This window comes from Mustela nigripes, chromosome 3 (assembly GCF_022355385.1).
Source record: "Mustela nigripes isolate SB6536 chromosome 3, MUSNIG.SB6536, whole genome shotgun sequence".
Taxonomy (NCBI): domain Eukaryota; kingdom Metazoa; phylum Chordata; class Mammalia; order Carnivora; family Mustelidae; genus Mustela; species Mustela nigripes.
In genome coordinates, this window is record NC_081559.1 from 66,234,420 (window position 1) to 66,247,102 (window position 12,683).

General features: G+C 44.6%; 1 protein-coding gene across 1 annotated transcript in view; it reads left to right on the plus strand.

Moving 5' to 3' along the window:
• The window catches only part of GAD1 (glutamate decarboxylase 1), a 40,091-nt gene that overhangs the window by 7,368 nt on the left and 20,040 nt on the right, over nucleotides 1-12,683 (plus strand). The window contains exons 4-6 of the mRNA XM_059394145.1: nucleotides 3,414-3,572; nucleotides 4,902-5,144; nucleotides 10,299-10,389. Coding sequence (XP_059250128.1) covers nucleotides 3,414-3,572; nucleotides 4,902-5,144; nucleotides 10,299-10,389 — 493 coding nt within the window. The remainder of the gene's footprint in view (nucleotides 1-3,413; nucleotides 3,573-4,901; nucleotides 5,145-10,298; nucleotides 10,390-12,683) is intronic.

Genomic DNA, 12,683 nt, shown 5'->3' on the forward strand with positions numbered 1-12,683 from the left:
CTCCCTTCATCCCAGACATTCAGGAGCCTGGATGATGCCTTCTACACACTCTCCAGGTTGGTTTGAGCTTTCGCATTAAGACAGCAATGGAATTAATTGTCCTCTTCTCCCCTCCAAATCCATTGCCCTGGGTGACCCTCATAAACACCTTCAGTACCTTGCCACGATTCAATTCCCAGCCCCTCTCCTACCTCCCTTTTCTGGAAGCCAGGGAAGAAAGCTGCAAAGAAGGCTCTGGTTCTCACCAGTGGTACTCTTTGCTTGGGAGGCAGAATCCCCTGGGAAAATAATCAGGTAGAAGAAACCCAGGGTTTGCCAAGAGGTAGAGTGGGGTAGCTACAAGCATGGCGCATGACAAATAGAAGGAAATGCAGGGGCCCTGGGTTCTGCTAACTTCCCAGTGTATCCTTGGTCCTCCATCACTTATACATGCAGAGGTCCCAAACTGGCTGCCAGCCCCAGCCTATGAGCTGTTTTATTTAGCCCATGCAGTGTGTATGTGCGTGTGTGTGTGTTTAATGATGTGTCAGTTGCGGTATAACTTTCAAACAGAGAAAGACTTCAAATATTCTGTATTTCTGGCTTCTCTTGAAATAAGAAGTTGGGGTGGGTATGGGGGAGATCTGGCAAGGTATTTTCAGCACATAAAAATCAGAAAAAAGAGTTCCTTCCTTTAAGAAGATGCAATTCCATTCTACATCTTGCTGAGCAAGAGCAGGGGTGATGAGCTTCAGCCCCAATCTCCCCCCTTGGCCATGTGCCCCTCTGCCACGCACAGCTCATAGACCTGCTCAAGAGAAGTGTTCCCGAGTTCCCTACACTCCTACCCACTCAATGGGACCCCAGGCCTTTGAGTTTGGGAGCAGGGGTGAGGAACCAGCCTCAGGATCTCCCCTCTGCCCAGAGGAGCAGTCATGACAGGGGTTGCCTCCTGTTCTCCCCTTAAAGCTAACTGGGGTGCGACAAGCTGACCAAAGTCAGGTGCAGCTTTGGCTTCCCTCTGCTTTTCCTTTTGCCTCTTGGGAATGTTGAGTTATGCTCAACATATGCTGGGTTACCAGTCACTCGTTGTTGAAACTAGGTCCTCACAGGTGGCATGCAGAGCAGGAGAAAATACAGTCTGCTTCAGTCTCAGAGAGCTGTGCTTCCAGGACCCCTGGCTAGCCAGGGAAGTTGTTCAAAGCACGGACTTCAATATCATCCACCACCTGGTCACCCTTGGAGAAGCATACGTTTCTTTCCAGAGCCTCTCAGAGCCTGGAGAGAACTCGGTCATTTACCTTTTCTTGAGGGGTCTGATATTTTAGAAAACAAATACCTTCCAAGATATGGTTATTCTGATAATAATATGCATTAAGTGTTCATATTAGCAAATTAGTGGTTTTGAACACAATTTATAATGCATCGTAAGTATGCTTTTCAAAAGGTAAATATAGGATTTATAGGAAATACAGATTCCTAGTGCACCCCAAACAGTGTGGTCCAGGGATGAGATGCAGATTTAAAGTTGGGTCATAATTGTTATCTCTCAATCCTATCAGGACAGCTCTGGGACTGCCTGTGTCAGACTGGAAGCTAATATCCAAAGTCAGGTCATAGGTCATAGGTCCTGCCGCTGCCCAGGAAGGCATTCTAAGGGGTTTCACTCTAGAGACTGAAGGCTTTCCCAAGGAATGAGACAGAGCCAACCAGAGGTCAGACACCTGAAGAGTAGGAGTTCAGTGGGCAGGACCCCACCTCCATTAGGCCCATGGATTTGGTCTTTTCAGCCTGGCAAATTCCATAGCTCACTGTTCCAGGTGCCGGGGAGCGGTCCTGGAATTCAGGAGCCAAGTGCTCCTAACACACTTCTGGTAAATGAGGGTTGGCTCCTGGTTTGGGACTCTGGGCTTTGTATGGGGAATTCAGAAAGCAGGGGGGAAGGTGAGGACCAGGATACAAGCCCCCACCTTTACCGCCAAGTGTAGACTCTATTACAGTGTCTTACCCCCTCCCGCTGTCCTTGGGGGCTTCAGCGATAAGTTTACAAGGCGCTTGGAACAATGAAAGGCCTGGTGCCTCTACCTTTCTTCCTTCCAAAAATAGACCCGGCTCCTGTGCGTGGGCGGAGTCCAATCACTGCAGCCTTCCCCTGCATCCCTCCTTCCTCCACCCCTTGCCGCTGAATTGCAGTCCTGGGGAAGTAAAGCTGAATTCCCCAGATTAACTTGCCTCTCCTTGAACCTCCTGGGACTTTCCTCCAAGCCTGTCTTGTGATGTGCATGACTCCCCAAGGATCTTGGTATCTACAAAGACAGCTTTGGGGTCACTAAGAAGCTTAGAACTTTCTTCTTCTTTTCAGTGTGTTGCATTTTGGGCTAAGCTTGAGGCATAATTGGAAGAGATGCTGAGGGAAGGAGGGGGTCAGCAGGTCCTGAGCCCCAGATGGAATGGGTGTAGGTACTAGGGGAAGGAGTGTGCTCCTCATTGGCAGAGTCTCCAGCTTTTTTGCCTCAACCTGCTTCTCCATTTGCCACCAGTGGTGTTTGTGTTGCTCACCTCAGGCAGCAGAGATTTCTACTCCTTCTGAGGGGCAGAGGTGAGGTGCTTTGTACCCTGCCCTGGGCTCCAAGTTCAGTTCTGTGGGGTTCTGGAAGGCTTTCTGGCTTTGTTACAACACTGGTTCCCATCTGCCAAACTGTTAAGTTCCTGGAGGGTAGAAGATCTGTCTCATTTATCTTCATCTGTCCCCTGTCCTAGATGTTTAGCAAAGTGCTTTTCCACCCTAGGTGCTCAGTAAGTATTTCCAGGATGAAATGTCATCACACATGAGGTTGTACGCTTCCTTATCTCTTTCCCCAAGACCTTTATTCAAGGAGAGGGGGGTGGTGGGGAGACAACTTCACTTCAGGCATGGGTCAGAGAAATCACACTTATATTCAACCCCATGAGTGTTACCTGGTACCCGAGGAAAGCATCTTCCCTAACCCCCAGTGCTGGTCCTCACAGCCTCCTCCCTCTGCTGGTCCTCGCCCCCTCCTTCCTCCGGCTGCACAGCCCATAAACCCAGTGCCAGCAGCATCCTCTCCAATTGTGTCTTTCCCCTTAAAGCCCCATCCTGGAGCTGGTTACTGGAGTGGAAGCTGTCCAATTGACTTAATTCTGAGTTCAGAGTCATGGTCAGAGAGGGGAATGGGCTTTGCTTTCTGTTTTTCTCTCTTGCATGACTGGGTCTGTGCCACTGATGACACTTGGCACTGCCCCTTCCCCGCCTGAAGGCCAGCAGTGCCAAAGCCCTTATGTATGAAATGCAGACACTCAGCTTCTTCTCAGGAAGCAAGAACGCTGCTTGAACAGTGGACCTGGGCTGGCAGCTGACCCTCCGAGGCTGGGAATTCAGTGCATTCTTTCTGACCTAGCTTCTTGTGCTCTAGGCTTCTTGCAAAGGACCAATAGCCTGGAAGAGAAGAGCCGGCTTGTGAGTGCCTTCAAGGAGAGGCAGTCCTCCAAGAACCTGCTTTCCTGTGAAAACAGTGACAGGGATGGCCGTTTCCGGCGCACGGAGACCGACTTCTCCAACCTGTTTGCTCGAGGTAGTCCCCACCTCCTACTCTCCCCACTCCCCAACCTTCCCCTGTCCTGTCCAGTACTATCCAGTAGGTTTCTTGACTTTTTCCTGAAATTTACTTCTTTGACCAAAACTATCATGACTCCTTCTGAACTGTCATGAAACGGTTTTTCTAGTATTTAAGTATAATATCCTCCTTTCTTTCGTATGGCCCAGGACTTCATCATTTTGGAAGCTGGATGAGGGCAGTCGGTAAAAACCGTCAACTCGGGACACTTGCAGGGAAAAATATGGTTTCGTAGACTCTCAGAATCCGAAAGAATCTCACATATAAGGAAAACCCAGTGATTCCCATAATAGCATTTATCTTCCAAGGTCAGCAACAATGACAAAATCACTCTGGGGGAAGCTGTGTGCCTGGGCCCAATGACCACGTGTTGTTCTGAAACCCGTTTTCCTTTTGGAGATCTTTCATTATTCCTGCTGCCCCCACAACTCTGATCTGAGGAGAGCTTTCTTTCCTCATCTCTCCTGAACAGCTTGAAAATAAGTCCCTTTTTGTCCCCTTCCATTAACTCCCTGTAGGCCAGGTCCAAACAGTCAGTCAGACTTCATTAATCCTCAGAGATAATCCAGGGAAGCTACACAGAGCATCATGTAAAGCCAATCTGCTCTTGAATTAGGGCCAAAAACTTCTGTCGTGCTCCCCTCTGGTTCTCCTCCCAGGTTAACCCAACCTGACTATGTCTACCAGAGGCTGGTACCCAAAATCACCCCTGGACATTCCAGTGCCCAAGCCCAAAGGATGAGGTCGAGAGAGAGAGAGATGTGGGAGTTCCCTCTCCCACCTCTCTGAGGCCCACCTTTGAGCTCTTCTTTTCTAAGGACACTACAGAGGACTACTCTGCAAGGGGGATCTCAGCCTCTACCATCAACAATCAAGTGTATTATAATGGTCAACCAGAAGGCCAGTGCATGAATCAGATGTAGTGAGACACACCTGGTCGCAGGGCAGCAGGGCAGAGGCCTCCATCACGCTCCTGACAGGTGCCCAGTCATTCTGAAGTGGACAACAGCTGTGACTGGCCACTCATGGCTTCTCAAAGCTCTCCATCTATGAGCAGCCTAACTACCAGAAAGTCTTTCAACCTTCAGAAAGTGTATGCAAAACCTCTGTGTGCCGGCATGTGTGTATTTTTTTGGGGAGATGGTATGTCACATTACCCATGCGTATACATAACCTGGAGTAAATTAGGTCTGTAGAGATACCAGGCCTGGTATTTGGGATTTCTGGGCTGAGGAAACCTAGACAGGAGCCCAGCGATAACCACTTGTTGGCTTACCCCCCGCTCAGATCTGCTTCCGGCTAAGAACGGGGAGGAGCAAACTGTGCAGTTCCTACTGGAAGTGGTAGACATACTCCTCAACTATGTCCGTAAGACATTCGACCGCTCCACCAAGGTGCTGGACTTCCATCACCCACACCAGCTGCTGGAAGGCATGGAGGGCTTCAACTTGGAGCTGTCGGACCACCCCGAGTCCCTGGAGCAGATCTTGGTTGACTGCAGAGACACCCTGAAGTATGGGGTCCGTACAGGTAAGGGTGAGAGCCAGAGGGACATGTGGGAGGAGCCTTGCGCTCCATCACATCCTTGCCGGTCAACTAGGGGAAACCCGGCAGTGAGGGAAGGTAGTGGTGAGTTCAGTGACCACAGAACAACCTTGGGCAGTGCCCGGGGATGGAGGGTCCTACCTAGGCAAGAGCTCATCATCATTTTTTGTTGAAAACATACATTTAAAAATACAACCACATGAGGCTGTGTCAAGTTCTGTATAAAGAGTTTTCATTCTTTGGATTTATTCACAATCTGAAAAGAGCAGAATGACCTGCCCCCTATTTCTTTTCTCTTCTCTGTTTCATGCCCATTTCATTCTGATAAATCCTACACTTGCCTGTCCCTAACACTGGGGAGGATTGGGCCCAGTGCCTTCCCTTTCTATGTTAGTTTTTTAGGGCTGCTGCCACAAATGACCACACACTAGGGGACTCAAAACAACAGAAATGTATTCTCTCACGGTTCTGGAGGCTGGAATTTTGAAATTTAGGTGCGCCAGGCCATACTGTCTCTGAATACTCTTGGGGAAGGTCTGTCCTTGCCTGTCCCTGTGTCTGGTGGTTGAGGTCATTCCTTGGCTTGCACATGCATCACTCTAATCCCTACCTTCATCTTCCCTTGGTGTCCTGTGATTGTATCCAAAGTGTTCTCTTCCCATGAGTACACCAATCTTTGGATTAGGCCTGCTGCATTCAGTTATGGCCTCACCCTAACTTGATGACATCTGCAAAAGCCCTCTTTCCAAATAAGGTCACACTCACAGGAATCAGGGGTTAGGACTTGAACATATCTTTCTGAGGGACACAGTGCAACCCACAGTGCCTTCTGCTGGCTAGGCAAAAGTATCACATACACATACACCATTTGCATCTTACTCCAGTTTCTGGAGTTCAGACTCTCCAAGTCATATCTTTAACAGGGGGCCCTTGAGGAAGCCCTCTTGCCTCCTTTTCATGTTATAGGAACTCTCTCTTATCAGTGGTCCTGGCCAAAGTGCTTACTTCCCAGGTGCCTCAGGTGAAGTGGCTCAAGTTCAAGGACTTTCTGGATCCCTATCCGGCTATTTCTAAGCCTAGGAGGGAAACAATGCTTTCTTCTCACTGCTGTCTTTCCCCAGAAGCAGCCTGGTTTCCCTGAGCCCTTGGGCACACAGTGCTGCAGGAACTGGCAGGGCCTGGCCAAGTTGCCCCCACAGGGGAGCCCCTGGTAGCCCCTCATTCTTTTTTCTTCTCTCTCTCTCACTCTCCTCTGTGATCCCTTTCACGTGAAGACAGATTTAAGGCCAAGACTAGGGAGCTTGGTGGTGACAGAGCTGGGTAAGACTCTCGGGTGTCAAATACAGAGTGTTGTAATGAAATAATGAGGTCACTCAAAGAGGCATTTTTAAATAAGGAATCCCAGACTGCTTATGAGGTCTGCCAAGGCCACGGAAATAAGTGTAGCTTCCTCGATTAACTGCAGAATGGACAAGGCTTAATTATGTTATAAGGTCTGTGTTTGATTTTTAAAGAAAAGCACGCGCATCAATTTAGTTACGGCTCACCTTGGCCTGATGGCTAACCTATTCCTGATGGAGATCGAGTAGTATTACACAGCTAGATCAAAGAAGGATCCCGATTCTCCCTGGATGTCTTAGCTGGGCTTGCTTTAGCCCAGTGGCTTTTGTTTTGTTTTGTTTTGTTTTGTCAGGCCTCTCTGTGCGCACTTTCTCAGAGAGATGAGACCATGTACTTGGATCATTAAAGCGAAAAACATGGGGGTTTGTCATAACTAGTAGCTCCTATTGCCTACAAAACAGAAGCATCACATGGCCATAGGAGCATGGGCCCTGTGGGTCCCACGTGGGACTTCACTTAGTTAGCCTGCAGCCGATCATCCCTGCCCTTCAGCATGGCTGGGAGCAGGTACTTCCATTCAGAGTTCATGACCTCCCAGGCCCTGTGAAACCTTCTGCTGCATCTCAGGGCGTTGACCCCGGGAAGGCAGACTCTTGCCGCCACAGGAGAACACACCTCCTGCTTGCAGAGACAGAATTTAGATGTAGATCATGGCAATCAGGTAAACCCCGCAGAGAGTTACACAAAGTGGAAGGTAGGTTGTTTTGTTTTGTTTCTTAAAGGATATTACTACTCAGCCAAAATAATAAATTGGGCTTTAATAGTGAAAACATACTGAGCAGGGCACAGTTTGTGAAGAGAGGATGATGGTATTTGGAAATTTCTTTACAAATGAATAAAGTATTTCCAAACAAAGGAACCAGAATTGTATAGATTCTTCATGACCTGACACAGACACTGGTCAGCCCTCCATCACAGTAGCTGTACAAACTTCCTTAGTTTTTCTTCTTTTTCACCTTTTTTTAATAGAAAAATTTAAACTTGTAGAGAAGTAGAATAGTATAATGAACCCTTCTGGAACCAACACTCAGCTTCGACTCTTACCAGCTCCCGACAAATTTGTTTCACTTCGACCCCTCCCCCTCCCTCTCTTCTCTATTATGTGGAAGCAAATCTCAGATATACTATTTCATCCATAAATATTCTTCATTCTCAAAAACTCTTTTCTTTTAGAGGGGGCCAGGGGCAGAGGCAGAGGGAGAGAGAGAATCTCAAGCAGACTCCCCACTGAGTGTGGAGCTTGCCTCAGGCTCGATCTCATGACTCTGAGATCATGATCTGAGCTGAAATCAGGAGTTGATCCACCCAGATGCCTCCTCAAGAACTCTTTAAAAAATAAATAACCATTTGGGGCATCCGGATGACTTAGTTAGTCAGTCAGCTCTTGGTTTCGGCTCAGATCATGATCTCAGGGTCATGAGATGGAGCCTGGAGCAAGCTCAGCACTCAGTGGGGAATCTGCTTGAGATTCTCTCTCTCCCTCTGCCTCTGCCCCTTCCCCCACCACTCATGCATGTGCTCTCTCTCTCAAGTAAAAAATATATCTTTAAAAATAAATAAATAACCACAATATCATTGTTTGATTAAAAAAAATCCAAAATTTACTGTTCCTTAATATCAAATATCCAGTCGGTGCTCAAATTCCCAGTGGTCTCATGAATGTTACAATTCGTCTGAGTCAGGATCCAAGCAAGTTCTCTTCATTGTAATTGCTTAGTATCTCTTCACAGATTCCCCCTCCATTTTTTTCCTTGAAGTTTATTTGTTGAAAAAGTTAACTTTGAACAGTAACTCTTTCTCTCCCTACCTGACTTACTAGCACATCTATCATCTGTTATTCCATCAAATATAGCAAATTGAAATTTAAATTTAAAAGAGGTTATTTTGTTACTTGATAGAAATTCTGGTATAAGGTTTTGGGGGCATAATGCTGTAGTCGTAAGATAAAAGCAAGGTTTTAGACAACTTCATTTCCTTTATGTATTCAATGGACAAAGAGATACTGTTTCATATTTATTTGAGGGCATTTTTGTCAGTCTGTCTGTCTGTCTTTGTCCATCATTTGTCTCTGCCATATTGAGTGGCTTTGATACATTGTCAAATAGTGTGATTCCTTTTATTTATGATAAATATATACATATATATTTGGTCTTGTCTAGAGATGTTTATTGTTAAGGGGTGCCTGGGTGGCTCAGTCAGTTGAACATCTGCCTTTAGCTCAGGTCATGATCCCAGGGTCCTGGGATTGAGTCCCACATTGGGCTCTTGCTCACCAGGGAGCCTGCTTCTCCCTCTCTTCTCTCTCCCTCCCCAACAACTTGTGCTCTCTTTACCAACAACTTGTGCTCTCTTCGGCTCTCTCTGTCTTTATCTCTGTCTATCTCAAATAAATAAATAAAATATTCTAAAAATATATTTATTGTTAAAATTTTTCAAAAGGATATTGTGTATTTTTTAACAGACAGCAACAAAATTTGTCATGGTGCAGGATATCTCACAGATTCTGTTGGCACTGAGCAAAATAGAATAAAGAGAATTAGTCTAAGCTATTGAGAGTAATCTACACGAATGTCTGGAATCTGGGCCCATAATTACACTAATCTTACTGTTTATGTTTCTTTCACTTTTTTCCCTGAAGATCAGTATTATGTTTTGAGTACTCTTGAGATATGGTGATTAGTATATTCTGATATAAGAAGTCATAGTCTGGATGCTCTAAATGAGTCTCCATTATGTATGAGGAAAAGCAGACATTTTCAGAAAGCAGGCTCAGACCAGGACCAGTCAAAGAGTAGCTCTCGGACAGTCATTTCAGAGGCAAAAGCAATTTCTACTGGAAACAGAGCAGTCAGCATATCTCTCTAACACCAGTTCTCTGTCACACACCCCTAGATAATCTATTGCATTGACACCTTCATGACAGCCTAGCCAAGCCTGCTGATGTGGGATCGAGTTTTCCTGTGAACGCCAAGTTGGCCAAAACTTGGCAATAATCCTGAATTTGCTGAGAACAAAGCCCATTAAAGCATACTCTGTGTTGCACAGGTTTTTAGAGTTATAAAGTAGTAACAATTATTGTACCAACAACTTGATGTGTAAAGGAGACTATATTTGCCTCTGTTTCACAGAGGAAGTGCCGGGTCATCTCAGCAATAAATTTAGTTTAATGGTCACCTGACTGTAGGGGCAAAAGATGCCAATGCCTGACATCATATTTGAGTGACACGGAGATCCAGAGACGGCATGCCCCCAGAATCAGCAATAGTCTGGCACTTTCCGCAGGCTTGGTTTGTTCCACAGAGCCACAGGCCCTCTCTGAGGCCTGCAGGCTCTCCTCCATCAGTTAATGTTGACCCACTTGATCTTGAATCCTTGAAATGTTAAATTACAAGTTGAAATATTTATAGATAAAAGTAGGAACACCACATCCTGATTTGTAATTTCAAAAATTATTATGACAGAGAAGTTCATCTGAAAATCAACAAATTAGATACTGGAAAGATTATTAGTGTCATGACATAGGATTTTTTTTTTTTAACTTAAAAAACATTCTGCTTCAGAAGCATAAATTGGGGACCCTCAGTAATGCTAAAGGTTAGTATAGCTTGGGTCAACCTGCCCTTCCTTCCATTAGACTCCTGGGATGGAGGCACGATCTATATGGCCAGACTTTTGCTTTGGAGACAGCTTGAAAAATTTGGGTTTGCCTTGATGCTTACCTCTTATTCATCTCCCCAGGTCATCCTCGATTTTTCAACCAGCTCTCCACTGGATTGGATATAATTGGTTTAGCTGGCGAATGGCTGACATCAACTGCTAATACCAATATGTAAGTTCCACATATTATCTTCATATAAGCACCCATGATATGTGATTATGGCTTGTTGCTTTAAAAGTCCACTTCCAATGGTTCTATGATAATTTTATTACAATTGTCTTAGTCCTCTTTTCTCTTACAGTCTTTCGGTTTATCACAGTTCTGATTTAATAGTAAACACTCAATAAGCTATTTTTAATGAATAATAGAGCACAGTTGTAAGAAAGAATAATCCTAGCTTTCAGAATTTAGTGTGAAATTTCATGTTAAAAGATACCATGTATCTTAATGATGGATCTTAAAGAGGTCACGTTTTGGAATATGATCTTTTTCCTTCTAAGCACATTTGTCTTCATCATTTAGAGCATATTTCCTTCACAGTGAAAGCTGCCAGAGAGCCACAAACTAATTTGATCAACCTATTGCCTACTTAAAAATTCTAAAACAAAATTCAGCTGGTAGTGATACATATTCCTTTCAAGGGAACTCACTGTTTTTCTGTATTTAAAATTTTTTCCATACTTGTTTGAGTCAGCAAAGCCTTCATTTGTTTCCAATTTCTTATAAATTTATATGAAAGTGACTCTAAGGCCCTGGGGTACAAGTACTTCTTGGGTAGTCTTGTGATAGCCCCACAGTTTCCTCTACACACACACATGCCCTATTTGGAGACAAGGACAGGTTACAAGTTGATGGAGGGTTGTTATAGCCTACTGAGTACTGTCTTTTCTCTCAACACTGCGATGTTTTAGCACTACCTACACACCCAGCTCATGGAACCACATTCTACTCAAGTATCCAGGGGAAAATAATTGAACAAGTTTCTAACAATAATTTTTTAAATAGCTACATAAGAATTATATGGGTTGTAGTTACTGTGGAAATACTTAGAAAATAATCATCCACTTTTTAAGTTCATGATAAAGTAGATTTGAAAAATGAATTTAGGTGAAAGGGGATATTGCTGAAAATGAGAAATTCCATTTGACACCAAGATTGAATGTAAGTTATTAAAGTTCCAGGTATTCTATGTTTCTTAAACAAACTGCTACCAGCCACAAAACCTGAAAAGTCACTTTAATGTTATATATTGGGTTGCCTGGGTCGCACATTTGAGGAAGCATCCAACTCTTGGTGTCGACTCAGGTTGTGATCTCAGGGTCGTGAGATCAAGCCCCAAGACTCTCTCTCCCTCTCTCTCTACCCTCTACCTCCCCCTCCTGTGCTCTCCTTCCCTCTCTCAAATAAATAAATACATCTTTTTTAAAAATTATACATTGATACGTGTGTGTACCAAAGCTATTTAATGCTGTGACTCAAAATACCTAACTCCACTCAGAAAAGTTTCTATTGGGGCATCTGGGTGGCTCAGTTGGTTAAGCATCTGCCTTTGGCTGAGGTCCTGATCCGAGGGTCCTGGGACTGAGCCCTGCCTCCTGGAATTGAGCTGGTGTCCAGCTCCCTGCTCAGTGAGGTGCCTCCCTCTCCCTCTCCCTTTGTGCCCCCGGCTTGTGCTCCCACTTTCTCTCACTCTCTCTCTCTCTCTACCTGAAATAAATACATAAAATCTTAGAAAGAAAGATAGGTAGGCTGGTTTCTAGTAACTAAGGATTCCTGCTTTGTTTGCTAATTTAAAACAACAGTGACAAATTTTTAAAAAGCAAATGTGACAAGTGCTTAGTCTTTAGTGCTAAAAGACATGAAAGATTAAATTGATGGAAAACAAAAATGATTTTCATGCTCCCTGTTTGCTAGTCATGGTTAACTTCACAGAGTGTCTGTGTTGGAGCACTGAGGTTATGAAGAGCCAAGAGGAATTGGGGTCAAAGAAGCAGTTGCTTATATGGCCTCCTCTAACAAAAACAAACAAACAAACAAACAAAAAAACCTTGCCTTTACAACCTTCACTCTGGCATGATTTGTGAGATAAAAATATATCAGCAAGCCCAGACTCATAATGTACTAATTATAACTTGAAAAAAGACATTAATGCTTAATTGGAACATCTCACACTAAGGAACAATTTTAAATTGGGAAGTACAACTTTTGAAAAACTTAACTGTTTGGAAAGTAAATGAGAAAAATAGAGTGAAAGGTATATATCCATTAAAGCCCAAGTACTCCTATTAACATAGGCTCTGAATTCACCCCGCGTCTGTAAGTGTGTTTTCTGTGGGATTTTCAGCTGTAATTCCCTAGTACATGTAGCCCAATCTCAAGGTAAATAAAAGGAACCCACTCTTTCGAACCGTTCCTGACCAGATATTCTCCTAAAAGATTTTTCTTCAATCAGAGAGATCTCACAA